The sequence below is a fragment of the Protobothrops mucrosquamatus genome, unplaced genomic scaffold (genome assembly GCF_001527695.2).
Source record: "Protobothrops mucrosquamatus isolate PMUCROS unplaced genomic scaffold, P.Mucros_1.0 scaffold181, whole genome shotgun sequence".
NCBI classification, from domain to species: Eukaryota; Metazoa; Chordata; class Lepidosauria; order Squamata; family Viperidae; genus Protobothrops; species Protobothrops mucrosquamatus.
This window is the reverse complement of record NW_015386540.1, coordinates 2728822-2754621: the sequence shown is the minus strand read 5'-3', so window position 1 is coordinate 2754621 and position 25800 is coordinate 2728822. Positions and strand designations below refer to the sequence as shown.

Sequence of the window (25800 nt, the reverse complement as noted above, 5' to 3'; positions counted from 1 at the left end):
CTACTAAACATAGATATTATCTTTTTTCTAATGAAACAGGTCACTTTGGCCATTTCTGTTTAGTTGTGTCAACTTCAACCATTTCTCTGTTGTAGGCATTGCCAGCTTGTTCCATCTTCGTGTATACAATAATCTTGCTACAGTTAGCATGTATAAAAACAATGTTCCATGCCTGTTTTCTAACTGCTTATCTATCAATCCCAAGAGGAAAAGTTGCAGTTTTAGCTGAATGTTAATATTTGAAATTCTCTGAATCACTGTATGTATTTGAACCCAAAATTTTCTAGGTTTTTTTTTTTTTTACACTGACTTTCTGACACCACACAGCAGGTTTGGACAGAATGCTCTTGCCAAAGTCTGAACTGATTAATTCAGAAGTCTTTCAAAATCAGTCTAAGGGCTACACAAAATTAAACTGAGGCAGCTGTTTGCTCATAGACTAATAATAAGGCTGCTTCTGGCCTAAGGGGTCTCTTGTTCTGTGTCTCCCCTTCCCATCAGCCATTCCTTCCCCCGAAACTATGAGCTGATATTGATGGAAGAGGATATATGATGATATTCCTACTCAAAGTATCATAATATACTTGGATTACTAATCAGATTTAAGAAGGCAAGGGTGGACTGACAGCAAGCTTAGGGAATTATCAGCGAGAAGAATCTATGGCAGCCCTGCTCCCATTGTACCAAAATAACATTACCCAACCCTGAAACCAGCCAATATGAGGACTATTACTTTTAGCATTCTCAACAACAGTCATCATGGCTGGGGAATTCTGGGGAGTGAAGTCCACACACCCGGCTGATACCCAGATGGGAAGTCTGTGTAAGATTTTCAAGTATGTAAAGTGTTCCAGTTTATGTATGATGCACTGAGCCAGACTGTTCTTCATCTCCCTAGCCCTGTGTCACATTAGTATTTCTTCAGGCTAAATTTTTCCTATCCTTCCTATATCACATTACTATAATTGGGGATTAAATCAGGAACTTTTTGAAGTATCCACTCTTCCCAGTTACCATATCATCTCCATTTTTGTAGCAGAATAGAACAGGGAATGGGGCAACTAGGCTCTGGCTCTTGGATTCAAAAAATGATTGCAAAGGCTTCAAAGAAAGTTGGGATTTATATGCCATGAACAAGTTTCTATACCCTGTTGAATAAAAGCATGACTGAAGAATGCAAAACCGATAAATGAATTTATTAATTTGCAAATCTGTATGAACTCTGATCTACTATCAAATGGAGATAGAGTTGGTTCTATTAAAAGCTATTATCTACTATTCTTGGTTGTGGTCCTGATATCTGAAAATGCCTTTTTCTGCAAAGTTCACACAGCTCTCTTTCTCCTGCTTTTTCAAAGGCAGATTTTACTTTCAATGATGCTTTGAAGCAAACGATTGGTGTAACAGTATGGCTGTTCTCTGAACTGATTTACTAATATATTGTTATTGGTTGTTATTAACATTATTACATACATTAAACTCCTTATTTGTATTATCCTCTGGGACAGCTTAGTGACTTAGTCACTTGTTCCTTTCTGGTAAAGGCCTGGCAGCTTAATCCAATCTCCCAGCATGGGAGAAAGCAAAATCCTGGCCAAGTGAAAATTCAGGATGGAATCAGCAAATATTCAAACAGCTCTTTCACATTCAGGTCTTAGTTTGCATTTGGCTACTACAAATCCTTGTTCCTGAGTGGAATTTTGCTTTGTGACCAGGAGTTTTCTTACCCCCACAGAAAACTCCATTGGTCTTCAAATGTATTCCCTGAGATGAGGAAACCAAAGGGAAGAATATGAAATACGGCATTTAGATCTGCATCAAATGTATTGTGTGTCTTCTGCCGCAAATAGTTTCCACTAACTCAGAGAATCTCTGGATCTGTGTCATAGGGAGTACTCAATATTCCTGTTATTCTAAACAGCTGTCATCTGTCTTTATCTGAAGGAGATAGCTTTGTGAAGTGACATTACTGTCAAAGCATCCTATTCTAATAACTTAGCAGGAGGAAGGGTTGGCAAAAAGACAGAGCTCCATAGGGCTACTAACTCTGGGGTGATTCTTGCTGAATCATAAATAAATACATAATTTACACAAAATAAGTACAAAGCTACATCTTCTTTCTGTACGAAGACAAGTCACCCCCCATTTCTTATTAAAAAATAGTTGAAGGCTCATTTGTAATTTAAAAATATATGGAAGGATACCTGTTGGATCAAGCTACTGAATTCTTTCCTGAACAGACTCCTGGTTTGTAGTAGATAGTACAAGATTTTTTTTTTAAGATTCTGTATGCTTAACCTTGGCCACCTTATTTTAATTATAGTGTACTCTGGATTTTCAAGGATACCTGATTCCATCTCTTACTCAGCTTCTGCAATTATGAAAATTGCTACCAAGCACAAGTATAACTATATCATATTTTTATACAGGCAAATACTGTGTTTGGATTAAGAATTGGATTAACTCTTACCAAGTATATCAATCATACATTGAAAATGATGAAAGTGATCAAAGCACATTCCTTTTTTCCTGTATGGGTGTATAAACATAAAATATGCATAACTGTAAGCACTATTGTAAAAGAGACAAATGCATACAGAGTATACATGTAGCATAATGGGCAGTAGAAGCCCTAAGCCTCTGAATTTCTAATAGTGTGCATGAACAAACAAAAGGTATTACCTTTATAGATTATGTATAAACTTTTACAAGAATTTGTCTGACCACTGTTAATATAATATAATTTTATCTGATCCCAGATAGGTATTTTAAAAGCCCATTTAAAAAGACCACTGGAAATTTTTTGCAAAAATTGCTAAAAGAGTTACATACACTATATGGCATCTTAGTAAGGTAATGACTGGGATAAATTTATAAATATTTTTAAAACTAGTCTGTTGATGTGACTGGAGATCAAATCCAGTTCAGGAAAATATTTTAGCAAATGTAAAGGTTGTTATAAAGATGTTCTTCCTGGTTTCACTGAACAATGGAACATAGCTTTTATTCTTGTGAACTTTACCTGTCACATTTCCTACAAAAATAGCAGTTGCTTCTATTAATCACAGAATGACATCATCAAGCATCTAAAAATCATACTTCTTGCACCAAAATATAATAGCCTTGCATTTTTAAGGATATGGAGTCTACAAACATTAGATGGACTCCTAATATGCAACACCTTAATAAACAATCCAGAATGCTATTGCAAAATATGGCAAATATCAAGGTTGTTTTCATACCTAACATTATTAGTGGTTAATGAACTCAGAACTGGTATTCTTAATTAGATATTAAATAGTCTTTCAAGAAAATAATTTTGCATAAGGGTATGCATAACACCACACCCTTAACTATTTTTGATTAGAAAAACAAAAAAATCTGGATAGTGGGTATGGCAGTACTGTACCTGGAGAAAGAACTGGAGAAAAATCACAAAGTACAAAGACCTGCAAACAAGTAGAGCTACTGTGGCAAAAGAAATAAAGACAGTTTTAAATAGTAAAAAGACTTGATAGGTAGCTAAAAATGCCAAATCCTATCTATACACTTGGCTGACTGAGCGACAAACTATAATAACTGTACTAGTGGAAGAAAGTAAAAGACCAGTCCGCTCCCACAGAGAGGGCCTCCTTAGGGTGCCGTTGGCCAGTCAATGCCGGCTGGCGACCCCCAGGGGGAGAGCCTTCTCTGTGGCAGCTCCTGCCCTCTGGAATGACCTACCCCCCGACCTACGTACAACTACGGACCTGCGCCTCTTCCGCCGAGCCTTGAAAACCCATCTATTCCATGCGGCCGGCCTGGTGTGGTTTTGATTGGGCTTTGCTAGGGGTTTTATATGGGGTATTTTAGAGCAGGCTTTTTATTCAATATTTATTGTGATTTTTATTATTGCCTGTTCACCGCCCTGAGTCCCGTAAGGGAGATAGGGCGGTATATAAATTTAAATAATAAATAAATAAATAAATTCATAGGGCATGTTTTGGACATTCATTTTTATAATCATAAAAACATACTGCATTACAATTATTCTTTTGAACAATTTGCTGATGTCAGTCTATGTTTGGTAGTATTGAAATTACACCATGCAGACTCCTATCATCCAGAGAATTCTAGACTACTTGAGTGCCAGGTATTGATTGTGCAGCTTCAGAAAGAGGAGGTAACAGGCTCTGTGGTTTACTAAGGGAAATTGTTTTCGATGGGCTACAAGTATCATCCACTTTGTCAGTTTGAGGAAGCTCAGAACTCTCCTGGTCCATTTCTGGAGTTCTGTGGTCTGCCTTGGTTTCCAAATTCATTGCTGATTTTGATAAGTGTGCATCAGAATGTGGTGATATCTTCTGGGCATCTAATGAATCAACATGGGCTGAAGTTACACCATTTTTTACTGGGGCTCCTTTTTCTGATTTGAGGTCCTCCAGTAAGTCTGACCCCTGTATAGAAGGCATTATCTTTCCGTCTGTTTTTTTCTCTGTCAAAACAATTGTGCCCTGTTTCTAAAAAAGAAAAACAATGTAGATATTAACTGGGGGAACTTAAGTGGGGAGGTACAGCTACAAGCAGAATTAATTTATAAGTTCAAGTTTTGGAACAACATGCTTCTTGCCTCCTCTGGCCCGCTCTACATTTTTCTTAGCAGGAGAATGACTTAAGCCATTGCATCTTTGGATCTGCAAAATCTGGGAAGGGTAAAACAACATGTGAAAAGAAAAATGCACCTCCCAGATTGGACTTTCCTTCTCCTCAGTTCCAGGGTTCTCTTGCTCACAGCATGTGTAGCTCACTTCTTATTTTTGTTGGGCACTACATTTCATTTTTTGCTATGTCCATATGGATACAATTCTAAACTGTTTGCTTTTGCACAAGGAAAAAATTATGACTGGTTCCCAAAAACTTTGACCATTACAATCACAAGAGAACAATAGCATTCTTTTAAAAAAAAGAAAAGAAAAAAAATAGAATAAAAAACTAATAAAAGAAATTGGATTCAACGTCTCATAGATTGCCTCAGATGAAAAAATATTTAAAATGTTGTTGGTTTGAATATTAATCTTCTGATTTGCCTAATTGATTGTTGCCCCTATTTTCTTCAGTTTGATTGAATCTCCCCAATCTTTCTTTCAGGTGACACTTGACCTCTTTCTCATCTATTTCTTCTTCATGTTAGTTTTTGAAATAATTCCTAGCATACAACCTCCTGATCTATGGTTTGTATCATACTTCAATTGTAATCCTGCCATATCAGTCCTGGGTGTTAAATATTATAGGTACCCAGAAGTACATTCCTCAACTTAGTTTTCAGTATTCTGTCACACTTCAGTAAAACCAGTGGGGAAAAAACCAGGTTAGAAGTATGCAGAGTAGACTGAGCCGGCCTCTTAAAGGCTGGAGTCTTTAGGTGTGACACTCAGATTTAGCACCACTATTGCTTTTTAATGGCCATTTTAAAAAATCAAGGATATTTTTATAATATATCCAAAGAAATTATTAGAAATTTGATTTTAAAAGGCAATATATTTGCTTTAAAAGTCATACAACTGAATATAAAAAACACTTTTATTGGTATTATGTTTTCAAATTAAAGCATGTTTTTTTAACGCAACTGGAAAATTTTAGATTTAACAGTTTTATAAGCAAAGGATGTATTTCTCTTTAGCTGAAAGGCAAAGTGATTACACCATTTTGGAAGTTGCTTTTGTTTGCCTTGAAAAATTTTTTTTAAAAAAAGTTTGGAATTGTGGATGATAGTCCAGTTGGGCAGAGTTCTACTGAATTCACTGAGACATGTTTCAGGTAAATGGGGCATTAAGGCCTTTCTGTAATGTAATGTGATTCAGACCAGCTATTGTATAATTGGCTGCAAGAGGAATTGGTGTTGCTTTTGAAGCAAAGACAACAAGGGTGGAGACTTGCACGATAGAATTGATTGTTGTCCCCCAGTGTTAGCAACTCCCTATCTTTTGTTTCTTGCTGTTTTGCCCAAGGATCTTGATTAAGGCAATGAAATCACAATACACCAACCTCAGTGCTTGTACTAAAATCATGGGGCCACAGAGACATCAGGTACTAATTACAAATGTCCAGATAGCAGTAACGTTAACATGAGTGAATACATTCCCTGGAGCTCAAACAATGTACTGGAGACTTTGGAATAAACACATCTCTTTGGTTTCCTGATTAATGTGAATAGCACAGGATGCACATTGCTTTACCTTTCCTTGATAGGGGATGCAGGGAGTTTCTCTGGCATTATAGTTACACTTGAAAGTGAGCTGCTCTTGGAAAATTCTCGGAAGGTGACTCGGCAGTTGAGGAGATGCAAGTGGAACTGTGATTAAAACAACAACCACAGCAGAAAAAAACCCTCACATATATGGGGGCAATTAAATACATCATATAATTTTAGATAAATGTATAACAATATATATGAGGTACATCAATCATACATAACAGAATAAAGCTAGTACAGGTAGTCTTCAACTTACAAGCATTCAGTGACTGTTCAAAGTTACAACAGCGCTGAAAAAGTGATTTACAGTATGACTTACAGTTACAGTGACTTACAGTATGACTTACAGTTGATACACTTATGGTTACAGCATCCCATGTGACAAAATTTGGAAGCTTGCAACTGGCAGGTAGTTGTGATGGTTGCAGTGACACAGGGCCATATGAATTTTTGCAACCTTCTCACAAGCAAAGTCAATGGAGAAACCAGATTCACTTAACAGCCATGTTTTGCTCTACATGTATTTTTAAAGCAGTAAGTACCAGGGGCACTCTGAAATGGATTCTCTAATATAGAGTTAAACCATTTTTTTTTCTTTTTAAGCATAATTTACTGATGATGTGTAATAAATGTACATGGCAAGAAACTATCCACTCACAAGAATACTCAGTTAAGAAAAAGTATGTGCTCTCATTTAGTAAATTTAATTGGTGTCACGGATAGTTTGAGGAAATTCTCATTAAGAACAAAACAAATTTATGTTAAATGAGAATGCATTCTTGCTAATTAAAAGGCCTTGATGCATCAGTGGAAGATCTAACTCCAGCCTCGTTTTCATTGTAAGAATTGACATAATCAACAGGCACTGAGTTCTGCTGACTTTTGAAGCACCCTGAATGCAGCAAGATGTTTGGCCACAACTTAGTGATCCATCAGGATTCATCATGCTTAGGATCTGAATCTATTTCCCCTTTTTAGGATTGTGACTATGGGTTCAAATGAATTTTTATTCATTAAATAAATACATTTAAAATGGCAAAATTAAACCCTATTGAGAACTTGTAACATTTGTCTTCCTGTACTGCTCCCATACTTCTTAGAGCAGAGCTAGATAAATATCTGTCAGGAATAGCTTAAGAGTGAAGCTAAACCAGTTCCTGGATCACCCAGGATGTATATTAATCCCTTGGAAAAATGTGCATGAAAAAAAAACATAGGTGTGCTGGGGCTCTTGATCTCAAAATAAGGATCAAAATGTTAACTTGTACTTTCCAGATAGCTTTCAACTCCTGTACAATCTGAAAGAACCAACCATAACTTTTACACAGAATATCTTTTTGTGATTAGCCCATTAAAGAAAAGTTCCATCGAGTTCAGCATCTTCAGTACAGGTTCTTTTTTTTCTTTCACTAAGTTGTGGCCAAACATCTTGCTGCATTCAAGGTGCTTCAAAAGTCAGCAGAAACATTATGATAGCCAACAGCAGAAATGAGTGCTTACACCACATGAAATAATGATATCTCTTTTACTTGAACAAAACAGAAATTATGATAAATTCTAGTGATCAAACAGGAAGTGGTCACCTTTCACTGAAGTTAAACACCCTTTTGTTCTGGAGAATGAAATAAAAAGAACTTCCGATTTCCTTTCTCTCCTTTTCCTGTGAGCACACTGCGATATTGACATATAAGTCTTGCTTTGGGGTCATTCTTAGAGCAGAATCTTTATGAATCATATTAACATAAGCAGGCCATTCTGGTTTTTGTGTTACAATCCTCTGTGGCTTTTCTTCAGCTGTCTTAATCTTGTTTTCCTTGTCCCTGATTTATGAAGGAATGTAAGCCACCATATGAAGGTTTATTTGGAAGTAGTGTATGATGGGGCTGACTCTCTGTCAAGGAAGGTTAGAATTTCTTCTCCAAGAAAAGAAGAGTTTATGACCATTGCATATTATTAGCAAGGTTGCCTGCCCCATTCCACTAACCATCATCCATCTATAGCCTAAAATAAAAACATATGGCCATAGGGGATGGCTGAAACAAAGAAGTCAAAATAGAACTGGGAAATCTGCTTGAAACGTAGAAAGATGACATTGTCCAGTGGTAGAGCATTTGCTTTAAATGTAGAAAGCCACAGCAAATGGTAAAATGGCTCTGTGTTGGATAAAAAAGCAACACAGTAAACCTACAGTGGATTGCAAATCAGAAAGGATGTTGATCTTCGATGCGTCATAAAAATGTAAAAGCTACACTGTGTCATATTTGCATCCCAATTAGTCCAGTATTTGGTTCTTTTGGTGGTTAATCAGATGATCCTGGGAAGCAGGATATGAGCCTATCTATTGACAGATATAGGATAGCTTTGTTACGCTACATTGTTTTTCTATTTTACACAGTGCATGTTGTGCATTCAGAAAGTAATGCCTCTTGAGACTCAATTGGCATATGTTTCAATGATATCACTACCAGTACCATACAGAGTAATTTATTTGAACAACATGGTTCAAAATAAGCTTTATAATATATGATAAAGGAAACAGATGTTTTGCCTGTGAAATGGTGACAGTGGCTAAATGGGAACAGAGGAAGAATATACAGTACAGGACAATGAGCAACTGCTGGTTAGATTATTTTATTTACTACTCTACAGCAAATATGTTCAGCAATTGTCAGAAAAAAGAAACCTCCAACAAGCAGTATTAAATATCAGCTGGCCATTTTTGGTTCTGATCATATCAGGCCAATCTATTTGCTTTATTTACTTTTCATAATAGTAAAATTAGAGGAGTCTTTTTTATTACAGCAGAGTCCATTCTTTCTACCACTATAAACTTACCTATTCCATACGAAGGCTGTAACTTAGAGGGATGCTTAACAGGCCGAGACAAAATACAATTTGGCTTCTGGAAATCATTCCTGTGAGTGCTCTGCTTATCATAAGGTGGTTTAGGACCCTCTACAGTGGGCTCAAAGGTCGGCCACCAATGAGACTTCACAAGCAATAAAAAGAAATGAGTTCATCAATATCACAGTTACAGAGAAACAAGAATTGAGATCCCCAGGAAGAAGCTGTCATGTCAATTATTTAAACCAGGTTTGGGGACAATGCTAAAGATTAACTTACCAGTACAGGGTCAAGTGCTCTCCCCTTCTAACTCCCATCACAGAAAAAGGTAAGACACGTTCTTTTTTTTTTTCATTTTTAAACTAAGTCAGAATTATTAGAAACTGGGAGACTGTGAGCTCTGCTCCTCCCTTAGGCATGGAAAGTTGCTGAGTAACTTTGGGTCAGTTACTCTCTCTTTCATCCCAGCCACCTCAATGGATTGTTGTTGTGGGAGAAAGGAGCATTGTGTACACTGCTTTGAGTTGAGAAATATAAAGGGGAATATAAATTAATAAACAGAAAGCTAAAAAACTAAAACAAATTAGAATCAGCACAGGCTACTTTCACAAATCCTAGTTAAACCTGCCACCATTTGTCCTGATTTGAATGCAATGGGAAATTACGCCTTGTTTTAAATATTGAATGTTTTAAATTTTGTTCTTACAGCTACACTGAAGCACTGAAAGGTGTGTGTACTGGAGTCCAGGTTTTGCCTGGTATCATTTGTATGAGTTGGGGTCAATTTCATTTTATAATAGTTAAACAGTGAACACCTGTTTTGTTTTTGTATCCTCTGTTTCCATATACAATACTGGTTCATTTATAAACTTGGTATGCATTCTAAGTAGCTTTGCATGTTGTGGTTGAGGATTATTGCGCCATTCCAATAAGTATCTTTCTTGTTTCTTTGGTGTACGTTCAATCTTGTCTAGAATGTTATTTCTTTCTGGGACTTGAAGGTTAAATATTCTGAATGTATCTGGGCTAAAAATAAGAAAATGTGGAAGAAGAAAAAGAGAAGGAAGAAAAGAAGGATGAGAATAAAAGTTAAGGTTAAGGATTCAGATAATCTGCTTAATTAGTTATTTAATGAATTAAGTCTCCTATAATTATTCTAGACCAGTTTTTGGGTACATCCCAGAATTCTGGGAGTTGAAGTCTACACATCTTAAAATTGCCAAGTTAGAAAAACACTGTTCTAGATATAGTCAATAACATTCCCCTGATATCATTGGTACAATCAGAAGTGCCAGCAATGCTAGAGCGAAGATCTGATGTTAGTAATTTCAAGCCTCATAGCTGAGTCTCTTAACTATTCACAGCTCCAGTAGACAACTGCCAGGACTGTCACCTTTTGAGCAACAAGATATCAGAAATATCTTTGCTTCATTCATTAGGAGTGGCTATTCAGAAAATCCTTCTTATAAAATACATGAGCCTGGCTGTCTACATTCAACATTCCTCCCCTCTCCCCCCCCATTCCTATTCACAAGCTTTTACTCTCTCTGTACCTCCTTCCCTCCCTTTCCTATCAACTACAGCCTCTTACCTCCAGCCTTATTAATGACTTCCTGGGAACATTCCAGACATAACCATCTCCCTACTATTCTTAGACTCATGATCTTATCAACAGCCTCTGACACAGTAGGGCAACTCAGCATCTTCATCACCTAGGCATATATAGGGTTTGGCCTGAATCTCTTCCTTTAATTGCTTTTATCACTTCCCAACCAATTCCCCTCAAACACCCTCCCCAACTTTCTTAAGATAAGGTCTGGCATCCATCTCCAGGCCTGATTATCTGAAAGCTCAGATGATCCCTCCCATCTTGCTATGGCTGTTAGTGCAGTGTTTCTCAACCGTGACAATTTTAAGGCATGTGGACTTCAACTCCCAGAATTCCACAGCCAGCATTGCTGGCTGTGGAATTCTGGGAGTTGAAGTCCACATGCCTTAAAATTGTCAAGGTTGAGAAACACTGTGTTAGTGAGTCCCCCTTTCCTGGCAGCTTCCAGACTTGGTAGACTAGAAATCTGACCATCCCCTCCCCAGCATGACCATGCTGGCTAGGGGCAATAGGTCTTGTAGTCCAGCACTTGCAAAGCACTATGTTAGAAAGTCTACTTTTGATTATTTATTTTCCATAACACAAGGAGGGCCAATCACAGGGCAATTTGGGTTACTTTCAAGGGAAGAAGCTGAAATGATTTTATGATGAAATTTAGTTATTGTTTCCCCATGACTGTGCCTGCAAAAGCCACTTCACCTGTCTGATTTCTGCCCCACTTGGTTTCCTTTTACCACCAAGAAATGCTGCTGTGTTTGGTTTGTTTGATAAAGCAATAAATTGTATTCAGCTGCTTCTCCGCAAACCCCATAAATCATGGAGAAGTATAGGTTCCCACAAACTAGGATAAAGATCCTGATTTTTCAGAACACTGTATTTTGAGGGCAGAGATACCACACAACCCACTCACTAATGGTGGCACTTCTGGAAGACCCAAATCAGAACACTTACTATTGATACAGAGGTGCTCTTTTCCGTTGACTAAACCTGGTCTCTATCATCCGATTCATGAGGGTGGCCCAACAGGGTGGGGGAGAGAGAGATAAATGGGAGAAAGGGATCCAATATACAGTTCCCTGCAGAATGGCAGGGCCTGTAGTTTCAAATTGTAGCCCCAAGCTTTCATGTTAAGTGGTTGCTTAGTAACCAAGCCCCAATGAGAGGCAGAGAAAGAATGTAAGGGGCGGAGTCTAAGCAACAGACAACCTACCTTGGCCAAGTTTGAATAGTGCCACCTGGTTGAAGGAGAAAAGGAATACACAACTGCTTTGAGTGCAAACTCCTCTATTCAACATTAAACTTTATGAGACTAATTTCTGAATAGCTCAACACAGAATGCAGTGTAACAGGCAGCACAGTGGCACATATTGTTAGTAGTGGGAGTAAAATAATATTCACTGTGGTTTTCCTGTAACACAGCATTCCTATACACTTTTTAATAGATATAATTGCTATATCTCTCAGGCCCCAGTGAAAGGCTTCAGCGCCTTAATCTCCCTGCATGCCTCTCAAGCCTGTTCTGCATTTTTTACACTTAAAATAAATTTTTGAATTAAAAAGATTAGCTGACATGCTTCGAAGCAAAATGCCTGCCTCCAACCTCTTTATTTTCCAGAATTTCTCTTGTACCCAAATGGGCCTAATAAAAATAAAATAATGGGTGGCTGCACTTTGGTGTTTTATTTGGCTGTGTAAAAAATGACATCTTTAAGTTTCGTTTAACTCCTAGTAACTTTGTGAACCGATTACTCTCACAGTATGCCCAACATACTCGCAATATTTTAAAGAGTCTACCAGTGCAGGAGACTGGGAATTTCCCAGTGATGTGCTTCTGCAGGTCATGGCTTAGGAAGCATCTTGTCTGTTCACCAGAGGAGAATGCTGAGTATAAATTAACCAAGCAATTTGACTCAGGGTGTTTTCTGTGTCAATGGTTTCCAGTGTTTTAGATGGTATTTTCCCAGGCTCTCCATGATATTGAGACCTTTCCAGGCAAAGTATGTGCTCTATCACAGATTAAGGTTTACTTTTTTCATAAATGCTTGTTGTATTGTATTTGATAGGTCAGGTTTTGGATTTTACGACAATGTTTGGTTTGAATTGTTTTCAACAGTTTATCAAGAGTGCTGATTTTAGAAAAGATGGGATACAAATCTTATCTGCAAACACATCTGCCTTAGTTTACTGATTTATAAAATCATAAGAGTTGGAAAGGACTCTAGTCCAATTCTAGCCCAACTCCATACTCCGTGAGGAATTAGTCCTTGCTTTTTGAATTCCACACTGTTTATGTTGGCCTAAAAACATCCAAGGTTTTAAATACCAAGACTGGAATCCCTGCTGTGAGGTCCTGTGAAACTCTCAGCTTTTGACTGACTATCACTAAGTGTTGTATCTTATGATTTATGATGATTGTATTTTATGTATATTATTATTATGATCATGATTTATCAATTGCTGCTTGTATGTATACTGAGAGCTTATGCACTGGAGACAAATTCTTTGTGTGTCCAATCACACTTGGCCAATAAAGAATTCTATTTCTATTTCTACTTCCTGGCCTCTTGTTTTTTTCTGATTTCTTGAAGCCAATGCTTGGCTGCATTTTCTGTTCTGAATTTTTGCTACCCTCCCCTTTTGTTGTAGTTTAACACTGTTCTGGTGAGACTGGTCAGGTGCTTGTCTGAGGCACCTAAGGCATCTGAAAGAGACAATGCATTATTTTGTAATGTTTTGTTGCATGTCAGATGATCTAGTATACAATTAGCATTTCACTTACGTGTGATCAGTATTATAGATGGCATGGAAACAAAGATGAAGTATGAAGAAGACTCAGAAAATCAAACCTTAAATTTTTAGACTAAAACATGCTGAAACTGTTTTTTAAAGGATTTATTAAGTCTAGTCAGATAGGAATGACTACTGGAAGAAAGAAATGTAGAAAACAAAAAAAGCTTTCAGGTCACTGTAGAAGAAATACGATCTGAGACTTTGCCGGAAGAAAAAGGCACATTGTGGTACACAAAATAGGAGAGTGGATCCTGAAAGCAGAGAGAATATGGCTTTTATCTAAGACAAAACAGTCAGTGACTTATTTTTACAAAGAACAGAAAGAAACCTATGCAGGCTGGACCCTTCAAATGTAAAAGTTTGCTGTCTGCTAAAAGGCAATGATCAGAGATGAGACAGAGTAACCTTTGAGGCTCCTGAAGTGCTCAACAATTATCATTGCAGGAGCAAGCAATATAACAAAGTGTCTACCTCAAGCACTGTAACGAGATTGGGGCTCCAAATTTTAAGACAAATTCAGACAAATAAAAATAGCTTCTGAAAAAAGGAACAAGTATGATCAGGGGACAAGAAATTCAGCACTACAAAGGCAGATTGAAGGAACTGGGGCTACTTACCGTTGAGAAGGCTGCGTGGAAGATAATTAGAAGATACAAGAGAGGACCAATTTTGTCTAGTGGTAAGGAGCAAGACTAGAAAATGAGAGACCATGAGTTCTAATCCCACCTTAGCCATTAAAACCAGCTTGGTACCTTGGACTAGTCACTCTCTCTCAGCCCATCTCACCTCACAGGGTTGTTATTGTGTGGAAATAGGAGGAGGAAGATATGTTGGATATGTTCACCATCTTGAGTTATTTGTACAAATAATAAAGGTGGGATACAAACAAACAAATAAATAAATAGCTAGCACTTTTCAAATCTTAAGATAGTTGTTACATAGCATTTGTTAAGATCTGTTTTCTATTGTTCTAAATTGTAGGACATCCAGTACTATATTTAAACTACAGAACAGCAGCATAGAAGATTCTGCATGAACATTACAATTTTTTCCATCAATAAAATAAGTTCAATGAAAGATCCAGATATTTAAAGGAGTATGAACTCTCCCTCATTGGATATATTCAAGCAGATTGAATAGTCATTTGTCGGAGATACTTTACCTTGGAGCTGTGCATTGAGCAAGCAGTTGGACATGAGAGACTAAGTACCCTTTCCAACTCTATGATCCTAAACAATTTTTGCCTTCAGAATTTGTTTTTAATTCCCTAGAAGTGGCCCCTAACCTTTTTGGCACCAGGGACCAGTTTTGTGGAAGACAATTTTTCCACAGATGGTGGTAGTTAGGGTTAGAGTTGCTTGTTCACCTGCCACTCATCTCTAACTGTGTGGCCTAGTTCCTAACAAGCCACAGACTAGTATCAATTTATGTCTTGGGGATTGGGGACCCCTGTCCTGAAACATAGTTGCTATTTTTTTCTTGCCTAGGTAATCTCTCTCTCTCTCCTTTTTGCAGGCCTGGTTGCAGGGATCCCTTTTAATATTATGCTGTTAGGGAACATATTTATCATATACCCAATGGACTGTGTACTCAGAAATCTAGGAAATCCATTGAGAAGGCATTCTCAATGCTTAATGGAAATATTGAAGTAATTATATGTATTTGTCACACAGCCCCAGTTATAAGTAGCATTGTAGTTAGAAGAATGATTAAAAATAAATAGGAATACATATTCTCTCTGAGCTACCTTAAAATGAATTTGATTCCTCCTTTAGATATAAGATTACTGAAGCAAGGCAAAGATTGCTGAGTAGTTGGCTGAGCTATAAAAGGGTCAGTGACATCAGACTTAAAAGAAAGCCTCATAAATCTTCGCCAGACTTGAATAAAAAGAAATCTCAGTATCTTGGTTTACTTTGTTTAAACTTGATTATGCTTTTATTTCCACATATACTGTGATCTAAGCATAATTATGATTTATTTTATATTATGGAGCAATAGAAAACTCGTTTTCCAATGTTCAAACAATGTGTAACAATATTGCACCATTCATGCAAATATAGGGCAGTTCTAAACATGGTCAATTGTTGCTCATTGTTGGAACTTCACTGCTGCAATGCTCTCTACATGGGGTGAGGTTAGAAAGAATGTGTAAGTTGTATCAGGAAAGCATAACTGAAGTGCCAGGTTTTTCTATGGGCTTTTTTTTGGTCATTGGGTTTATTGTTTTTATTATGCATATGTGGTCTTGTTTTGATTGTAAGCCACCCATAGTTTGGTTTAAGATAAGTGGCTGTACTAATGTTTTAAATAGATAAATGGGGCCACATTTAAGGGCTGCCCAGAAAATGAAGCAGTGAGGCTACTAATAGATAAACTGTTATTGAGAATTTCGGACAGTGCTTAAAGATCCATCTTAGTGTTTTCCAAACTTGGCACCTTTAGGGTGTGTGGACTTCAGCCCCCAGAACTCCCCAGCCAGCCAGCAGCAACAATTAAGAGACCCTCCAGCCAACAGTAGAGTTCTGGCACTGGGTTGGGTTGACTTTCCCTCCTCTGATGTTCAGTTGTAATATATTCTCACACCAGTGCTGCTCCCACCTCCCTGAGCAGAGAATTTTTAAAGGATGGTAGATGCTTCTTCAGAAAAAAAAACTATATAAGGAGTTTTGCTTTACATTTTTGCTTTGCATCACCTGCCAGCTACTTGGCTTCCATTACATTGACATGGTGGCATGGTACAAGAAAGGGGCCTAAATGCCTATTTGCTTGTGTACCAGCATTCATTTACACACCATGTGTGACAAACCATCCGTTAACTCTCAATCCCTGTGCTTTGACTTGTAAACCTTGCAACCCTAACTTTGAACCTGGATTGGCTGATGAATCTACTACAAGCTTGATCCTCGGATGTCATCTAACTTCCCTCCTATGTGCCACCTTGATTTGGAACACTTGTAAGCCAAACTTGCTGAATTTTTCAGAGAATCTTATTTCTATATTGTAAGTGTGTGTGCTTGTAAGCCTCGTTTAGTAAAAAGAACAAAACCACCCCTTTGTGTATTTGTGTATGCTTGGCCTGGAACAGGATACCTGTCTATTTAAGAGTAGCTGCTAGTCTAGGAGTATCAGTCTTTCATGCTAGATCAGACTGAAAAACCAAAGCTATGAATCCTAATACTACTTTTATTACAGGGTGACAGGCACAGAATCTTGCAAATCTGAACATGCCTCTCCTAGGGAGGCTCAAGTCCGAGACATTTTCTCAAATTACATTTCTATTTTGGACTCAAGTTGCTTTTGTCTGACCATTGTCTTGGTTGTGGTGCTTCCTCCTATTCTTCACAATTATTCCTACAGCTCAGTCACATACAGCAATTAAAACCCATCACGTACCAGGCAACACACACATTTAATTGTTTCACAATTGTCTCCCCTTGTTTTGTTCCTTATTCTCAGTTGGTAGAATCTCTTCAAGCAACTCTCATCCAACTCTCTAACCCACACAATATCCCAACAAAACCCCTCCTTCATTGCCTACAAAACTGATAACCTTTGCCAAACATCATCTAAAAGATAAGAAATGGCAAGAGGGTTTTTTTTTTGTGTGTGGGTGAGAATAGGATTAGTGGAATCCAAAATAGAAGTCTACCAAAACAATAAAAGCTCCCTGGATTACTTTGAGCTAACCAGAATTCCCCATGATATTGTGAGCAAAAGTTGGAGGAGAAATGATACATACACCAATCCGAGCTCCCTAGAAAAAAGACAAGTAATAAATGTAACAAATAATTAAGTAATTAGGTTTTTCAGTACAGTTTGTATATTTTTAAATTATCAACCTCTTTTCACGCACCTGCTCCCAAATTGCCTCTGGAATTTTGTTGTGTAACAACAGAAAAATGTTCATAGAGTTATACAGGCAAATAAATAAAAGGAGAGGAAAGCCAATATATTTCTATTTCTCCTGTAACAAAAATCAGTTATTTGTTTAGGCCCAAATCCAGAGGAGCCTGGGGGTTATGAATAGGATGAGGACTCAGTTATTGACAAGTTTGCAATTAGAAGAAAAGAGCCCTGAGTAGCTAATAATTGTCTGTGATCAGCTATTGGATTAAAAACAACTTTCACGGCTGACATTCTCTGTGAGTCCTAGATTTACAGCCATAGGCATTGCTGGACTCCTCTCACTTGATGTCTAAATAGATCTGTAAATAGTAAAAATAGCCCTGATCAATCCCAGGCACATTTTGAAATGGGATGAGAAAGACAGAAAGGCTGGTGTTTTGGAAGACTTCTAAATAACTTTAGGCCTTTACAAACCCGTTTTATGCTTTGTTTTGTAAACAAGATTTGTGACTTAGATAGGATAGATTTAATAAAGAGTTTGTAATCTAATTGTTTTCTTGTTTTCTGATGAATTATCACTTGTTATGAAAACATTGTTATTAAAAGGTGTGTTTTATGGAAACGTCATGAAATTCTCATTACACTTTTATTCTTTCTTTTAAAAATAAAACAGAATTACAAGAACACAATTTTTGTGGAATAGTGGCAAGGAAGTGGTGAGTACTTAACCTATTTTAATTGTATGTAAAAATTTTGCCTCTTCCAAGATTATCAAAAATACCACTTTTTTTCTACCCTGGGTTCTATTTATATATTTATAACAGTAAACATAACAGCTAAATTTCTGTGTGGGAACAGCAACCCAAGAGTGGTTTTAAGTGTTCCGCTGGCCTTCAATTCAGAATCATGCCTTTTTTCATTTTGGAAAATATTACATATCTGCTACATGTAATTGTCCAAGTTGGTTCCTTGAAACAGCCAAATTTTGTGTAGGGTGAGAAATTGGTATCATCAAAGAGCAAGGTGTTTTTTTTAAACTGCATTAGTGAAGCCTTATAAAAATGAAGTGTGTTTTTTTCTCACATTTCTCCAAGACAGATACAATATATACAGTAAATATACTACAATAGGCCATAGTGTCTTGAATTTCATGTGATTTTAGGCTTTAAATGCCCAGTCTATATGGTTTCAGAAATAGCCTTGAATAGGAATTCCTGAATTTCTGGAGCTAGTGGCACATAGCAACTTTTATGATTAGCATAAGCCAGAGGTACCCAACCTTTTGGGCACCAGGGACCGGTTCCATGGAGAGAGGTTTTTCTGTGGACCGGAGGGTACGTGGTTTTGTGTGCTGCCTGCATCCCGTGGATGGGGCTTTGCTTGTTTGTGCGGACTGGTTGTTGGCATGCCGCAGCCCGATACCGGTCCACGGACCAGGGGTTGGGGACCCCTGGCATAAGCAACAAAATAGTGAAAAAGTAGAAAATATGAAAATATGTTCTCTATTTTATGAAAATCTGTGAAAATAGAGAACATATTTCCTGCCCACTTAGCAATTTGAAAGCATGCAAATATGAGTAGATAAATAGGTACAATTTTGGTGGGAGGGTAACAGCGTTCTGTGTGCTTTGGCATATAGTCATGCTGGCCACAAGACCACAAAAGTGTCTTCGGACAATGCTGGCTTCCTCGGCTAAGAAACAGAGATGAGCCCTGCTCCCTAGACTAGGGAAACCTTTTACCTTTATATTTACTTTTAGAGAACATATGCTTACTTGTTTATGAGATGTATAGCCTTCAGCATCCATTTCTTTATTTCAAAATATAAACCATTGGACTTTATTACTGTATGAACCTTGAAAATGGGTTGAGAAGTGAGACACCTTGTTACAAAATTAAAAGTAAAGTGTGGGTGGGAGTGAATGGCTGCAGCCTAATGCATGCTTTTGGAAGTGTGCCCACCAGCTCAGAAAAAATAAATCAGTGAGCTGCAGTGTAAAGAACATCCCAAGAAGCCCAAGGAGATAGTGTGAGCCAGTGTTTAGAGTTTTCCTGTGCTGCTGGTTGTGGAACTTTAGTATTTATGTCTATAAACTGTCAAGTGTGGTTGGACAAAGGCTTTGCAAGAGGTGCTTTGCCCTCTGCAGAACAACAAAAGGGGAGCCTCGTCAACGAGGCTCCCCTTTTAAAACTTTCGAAGTAGTCACATCTTTTATTTTTATGCCCACATCTGGCAAAGCACTATTTCTGAATGCCTTACAAACCCATATTGGCCAAAGCATAATGGCATAAACATTTGTAAGATTATAATACTTTGCCTCCACTAAATGGATATTTTGCAACTGGGTATGTCCCTCATGGCAGCCATTTTATGAGAATGCTTATAAACACCCCTTTTTAAAAATAACAGGTAATTGAGAAGAATAAAATGGTTATCTTAAGAGTGTAAAATAAACTAGTTCTCTTAGAAATATTTTACACATTTCACAGTGTTCATTAAAAACTTGGAATGGTCACAGAATGTGATCTGTGTCCATAAACTGCAGTCCATTGTATCTACAGTATATAATATACATTTACTTAATTTTAGATAGATCTTTAAATTCCCTTAGGTTTAATGTGCAATGGCCTGTTGTTAAGAAATTTGCAAACAACACTGGGTATAAGATTTAAACCATTCAGATAATCCAGGGGTAGTAAGTGGAGGCGGAAGAGCTAAATTCTAGCATTTTATTCTTTCTTTTAAATATAAAACAGAATTACAGGAATGCAATTTTTGTAGAATAGTGCTGAAGAAGTAGTGAGTACTTAACCTATTGTTGACAAATAGGGGTGCAATGTGCTCCCAACGATGGATAATATTGCAAAGAGAATAGGATGCTATGCCCTATTTATCAGAGTTAAGCTGAAGTCTCACTGCATCTTTCTAATGCTTAAATGCATCATCTAAATGATGTAATCTATGTGAGAATACATGTTTTTCTCACTATACAAAGCTGAATAACATGTTAAGATCCAGCCAAGCTATTCTGCTGCAATTGAACAAAATTAGTAGATTGACTAGATTTTAAAATTTTAATGTGATGGGTACTAGATTTCAAAATTCAGAGCACACAAGGGAAAGTACAGAAGCTATGGTTACATGTTTCAAAAGCTTTTAGGTTAAACTAGTTTTTTTTTCTATCAGCTGTTTCCAGATATGTGAAACAGATTGAAGATTCTCTAACAAATTGCAGAATTTGCTATTTAAGAAATTCGCAAATAGTAATACAATAGTTCTGCAAAACACCAGGCTGGCAGAGGTTGAGCTTGGTAGACTTTTGTAAGTTAATTCCATCAATTCCATCACAGCATGGTTTTCTTCTTTGGAAGCATATGCTTCAGTAATGGGAAGCTGTTGGCTCTACACATGGTTTGCCCATTGTGGCTGGGCAATGCTAGAGACAGATTTGCTGAAGCCATTGAATCCTGGTGGTATTATTCAGTTGGGTTATTTATTCTAAAGCACCACTAAAGATGTTAGGACATCTGTGTCATGTAAAAGCTTTGCCTTTAATGTGCGCTAATGTATTTAGCAGCATTAGATAAATTACTATTTAATTAAATACAATAGCCAACACAGTAAAGGTTGTTGCATAACCATATAGCACTCATCGGTATTGCAAACCAAAGCACTATAATAAGGGGGGAGGGGGGGAACAATTGCTCATAATATTCTAGAACGAGACTTAATCTTATTACACTGTTTCCACAATGTCAGTATTGGTACAGCTGAGTGATCTTAAAATTATAGACAAGAGCTCCATAATAAAGGCATCAGGTATTTTAAAAAGTCAAGATGGTGACTATAGCCATACAAAAGTCAAGATGGTGACTATAGCCATACAATACTGTTTTTTTTCTTTTTATTATATTGTTATAAATCTTGATGCATTATATTGTTTCAATAATTACCCTATACTTATTATTGCATTGATGGCATACAGCATTGCAATTCTGACTAAAGAAAATTGTGCAGTTCTATCTACAAAAGCTTTTTTCCAATGCAGCTTTATGTGACTGACAATAATGTTGAATATTATTTCATACATGAGCAATTCCTCCCCGGCCCCCATTGATCTAACTATTTAATACCTTCACTTGGATGTCACTGTTTTTTCAAGAGAGAAAAGGCTAATTGATTGGGGTTTTACAATGAAGGTGTCACTGCTGAGGAATCTTTGCTCAAAAGAAATGTAGCTGGGGTCTAATTTTATACTTTTTAGCAGTGGCTAAAAATTGTGATGACAAATGTTATATTTTTAGGTTTAACTGCATAATTGCCTACTTTGTTTTAATTTTTTAGATGTTTTCCTTTAACGTATTACTGTATTAAAAGTTTAATAATTTGAAAAAAAAATTACCGGTAAAAGCAAAATTAAAACATTTTAAATCCACAGACATTCATTTCTGCTTATAATAAAAGGTATGTTGGGTATGTTTGCCAGCGTGAGTTATTTCTAAAATAATAAAGGTGAGATACAAATAAATAATAAATTCTAGCATGTGCATAAAGTTTTTATGTGTTTGTTCATTTTATCACTGATATTCTATTTAAGATTTTAACCTGGCATCAAGACAACCTTTTCAACCATATAACAGATGCATCTAAAATTGCCAGCCTGGGTGATGGAGTCAGTCCATTGCCTGAAGCGACCACTGTGAAGTTGCTTTCAGTAGTGGAGATCAATCATGTAGAGAAGCTGGGCAGAAATGAATCAGCAGCTGATACCTGGCAGGCCTCATTGCTGAATAGCGGTTTCCTTTCTCTCCCTGTCCCCATCCCCTATAAATCTCGCATGTTGGCAGCTGGTTCTTATAAATTACAAGTGATAATTTTTCTCTCTATCATGTTTAACACTGTTTCTCAACCTTGATAAGTTTAAGATGTGTGGACTTCAACTCCTAAAAATCCCCAGCTGGCATGGGAGTTGATGTCCATAAATATTAAAGTTGTTAAGGTCAAGAAACACTGGTGTATTATAAGACATATTTAAATTATATATATATATGTATATGTTAAAAAATATACAGACAAAAGGGAGACTTTTTTAAAAAAAAAGTGAAAAGAGGATAAGACATAGCCTCTTTCTGCAGAGATTACAAGGAACCAGTGCAAAATAATTCTTCTTTGACAGTACTGAATGATGCTGAGAGGTCTAACAGAAACAAAAGGGAATTCTCCTTAGTTAATCCCCAGTATAAATCATCCATCAATGCCACTCAGGGCTGTTTATGTCTCTTCATCCAATCTCAAATTAACACTGAAAGGATCCAATTAATCTTCATTATCAAATAAAGCTTGGGACTTGTTATTAATGATTCTAAGATATTGTTTGGAAAAATACTGTTACTGAATACTGTATTCAATAGACATTTGGAAGCTTAAGATTGAATTACCCATCCCTGAAGAAAACACCTACCTCCTATACTGTCTAGTTTTTTTGTAGCAGATTTTTATCACAATTCATAAGGGTCCAACAAACAAGCAGTTGACCTTACTCCTCCAAGAGATTTATCCTATATTCAGTTAAACAAGAATGAACTCATTCACAAAAACTGAGTAAGTGTCCAACTCATTTACCACTCCAATGAATACACTCTTAATGAATATGAGCTATTTCATTGGTAAAATGTTTTGGCATATGCCCTGGTCTGCTAGATCTAGGGCATTGACAGTTTTAATCCATTGCTGCATGGATGTTCTGAATGGATCCATTTCTGTTCTTGATGTTGGTCTATGCTTCCTTTTTTTTCCTGAACCATACACTGATTTCCTATATTACTGCCCATTAATTTTCATGAAAATTAGCTTCCATGAAATTCTAGCTCTTCGCATCATTTTAGAAATATTTATTCCACTGATCCCGACCATATTTTCTGAAAAACGTTTAGCATCAGGACAGCAGCTTTCTGCATATTGCTTCCTCTGGGTATACTGGATGGGAAGATATTAAACAGGGAGATGCTGTACTAGAATTTCTGATTCATCGGTTTTGAAAGTTTGCTTGGATATGGAATGAGTTTAAATATACAAACATGACAAGTGAAAAAATAAAATAATCTTCCTGTGTATTTTACCTAATATTTGATACACAAAGATACCTGTGGGATTCTGCACAAATCTTACATTATCTTTTTATCTCCTATAACATACCAAGCAACATAGAATGAGGGGGGGACTTTTTTTGAGCAACTCTGTGTGTTCCTTTATTATTGTTCATATTCATTATGGTCCAAGAGAAAATACAGACTGGTTCCCAGCAGAAAGATATTCTGGCTAATGAACAAGACCTACACTTGATCTTTGCCATTTTGCATTTCAGATTTACGAGGGTTGTTCTTAAGGAGTTTAACAAAGGATGTTTGTAGATGATCACAAAAGCTGTGTGTGTTTGGAATTATAACAACTTACTAAGCTGGCAAGAACTTGAATAAAAGAACCAATTAAAATTAATCTGGTTATGAAAAAATACTCTTCTTCATACACATGGAAGGCCTTTTCAAGTGCCCATTTGAATTAGCAATGAATTCATGCTTTATTAATGAGTCAGATCAATAGTTTCCTGGGAATGCCTGCTTAGATTATACATATAAATGTCAGTAGTTTTGCATATTTGCAATTTGCCAATATTGTTGGCTCAAGTGAAAATAAAGATCCATTGTTATTCTATTCTGCCTTGAAGGAGCAAACCTAGAGTCAATGATCATATACAATGCCATAGAAAATGCTCAGTTTCCATCTCTGTACAGATAAATATCCATCTTTTTTCCATTATCACACTGAGAATACCTCACAGAAGCAACTGGGAAAAGCTCCTCTCACTTGGATTACATAAGCTTAAAAATAATTTTCTCAGATGTTATTTTCCTTTCACTGGGCACAATTAAGTATTTCCTAAGCTGGGGGATGTCAGAGGTTGGTATCACAAGCACTTGTCAGAGCTCACATCTCTTCAAGAAGCCGTTTCTTGACTTTCAGATTATCCTGACTATCTGCTCTTCTACTTTGCTTTGCCTCAATACAACAGTAAGGCAAAGAAAGGAAGCTCAATAAAAAAAATAGTAAGAAGGCCAAAGGCATGGAATCCCAACCTGAAAACAGAAGAAGCAAGGAGTGGAGCAACACGGAGGAAGTAGCTCCATTCTGACAAGAGTTAAACTAATTTTATGGCACTCAAAATTTATTTCAGCACAGCTACCTCATGTGCAAAAATACCACCAACAGTCTTTTCCAAATTTAATGTGACACATTTGGTATTTTCCATCTAGGAATAAAGATGACAGATAGCTTTTGATTGGAATACTGTATGGAGAGGAAAGTTCATTGGCCAGAGAACTAGATAAAGTTTTTAAAAATGTTTTAGTTTGTTGTAAAACATTTGGTTTAGAGTGTCCAGAATTAAACATTTAAGGTTTAATAAATTATTTCACTGAATGTAGTCATATATATTAGTTTTAAGATGTAAATCATTCCACCCTTACATTTGGGGCAGATCCTTAAAGCTGCAGGCATATACTGTATAATTATCTGGACTAACCCTGTTGGATACAGAAGGAGTCACTTCCAAATAAACACGCACATGATAGCAAAACAACATGCCTAATAATACTCAAATTGGTATCTGTAAAGTATCTGTAAAGAAAAAAAAAGTTTAACGAAGTGATACTTTTTTCTGCCTTAACACACCACATAAACATTTGGCCAGAATGTAAATATAATAATTGTTATATTTTCCTAATTTGCTTTAGGGAGACTTAAAATATTTGATGCCACGGTAGAAGTAAGATAATTCTATGATTTGCTTTTATTAATATCTTGTGATGAATCCAGAGAATTCAAGTTTTGAAATTTCCTTTTCATTAGAAAAATTTGTCCGGTCAATGCGTGAGCTAGGACTTCCAACGCTGGTCAACCAAGCTTTCCTGCAAAGGGAAAAAATAGTAGTGGAATCAGAGTAATACAATATTGTTCATGCTTCTGCTGTTGTATTTTGCTATTGTATGTTCTTGAAGGTGTGGCAAAGCAAAGAAAGTCAGAGAGGTTTTTCTCCATTTTATAGATGTTGTTAACAACAAGAAAGAATTCACAGGAATCCTATACACATATTAGGCTATGCTGATATGGCCTAAGTCAGCAAATGAATTCCATAGTAGCATAAGTTATCAGATTTACTTCTTCATAGTACTTTTAAATGAATTCCCTCATTTTACGACATTTCTTGCCACGGTTGTTAAGGTAATCACTGAAGTTGTTAAGTCAGTAACACAGATGTTATGTGAATCTGGCTTCCACATTGATTTTGCTTGTCAAAAGGTCGAAAAGGTCAATCAATCAGAATAGAGCTGGAAGGGACCTTCAAAGTCTTCTAGTCCAACCACCTGCTCAAGCAGGAGACCCTATACCAGTGATGGCGAACCTTTAAGAGACTGAGTG

The 25800-nt window shown here is 36.8% G+C and overlaps 2 protein-coding genes across 2 annotated transcripts in view; both read right to left on the bottom strand.

The window, feature by feature from the left end:
* Nucleotides 1-4076: 4076 nt before the first annotated feature.
* Nucleotides 4077-11695, bottom strand: CUNH2orf73 (chromosome unknown C2orf73 homolog). Its single transcript, XM_029283684.1, has 5 exons — nucleotides 11637-11695; nucleotides 9892-10102; nucleotides 9068-9221; nucleotides 6216-6331; nucleotides 4077-4499 (listed from the first exon to the last, which is right to left on the bottom strand). Exons 1-5 carry the CDS (start codon nucleotides 11693-11695, stop codon nucleotides 4113-4115), a joined length of 927 nt encoding a protein of 308 aa, XP_029139517.1. The 3' UTR covers nucleotides 4077-4112.
* A 13023-nt stretch (nucleotides 11696-24718) lies between these two features.
* ACYP2 (acylphosphatase 2) overlaps nucleotides 24719-25800 on the bottom strand; it is a 49383-nt gene continuing 48301 nt past the window's right edge. Inside the window, exon 4 of the mRNA XM_015813690.1 lies at nucleotides 24719-25289. Coding sequence (XP_015669176.1) covers nucleotides 25175-25289 — 115 coding nt within the window. The 3' untranslated portion in view covers nucleotides 24719-25174. The remainder of the gene's footprint in view (nucleotides 25290-25800) is intronic.

Excerpts from the sequence above, each read along its gene's own strand:
- CUNH2orf73 (XM_029283684.1), bottom strand. The coding sequence starts at position 11,695 with ATGAATCGGATGATAGAGACCAGGTTTAGTCAACGGAAAAGAGCACCT. Across the intron at positions 6,332-9,067 it reads ACAGCCTTCGTATGGAATAG|TTCCACTTGCATCTCCTCAA; the intron begins GTAAGTTTATAG and ends TTTTAATCACAG. Across the intron at positions 4,500-6,215 it reads GCATCCCCTATCAAGGAAAG|AAACAGGGCACAATTGTTTT; the intron begins GTAAAGCAATGT and ends TTTCTTTTTTAG.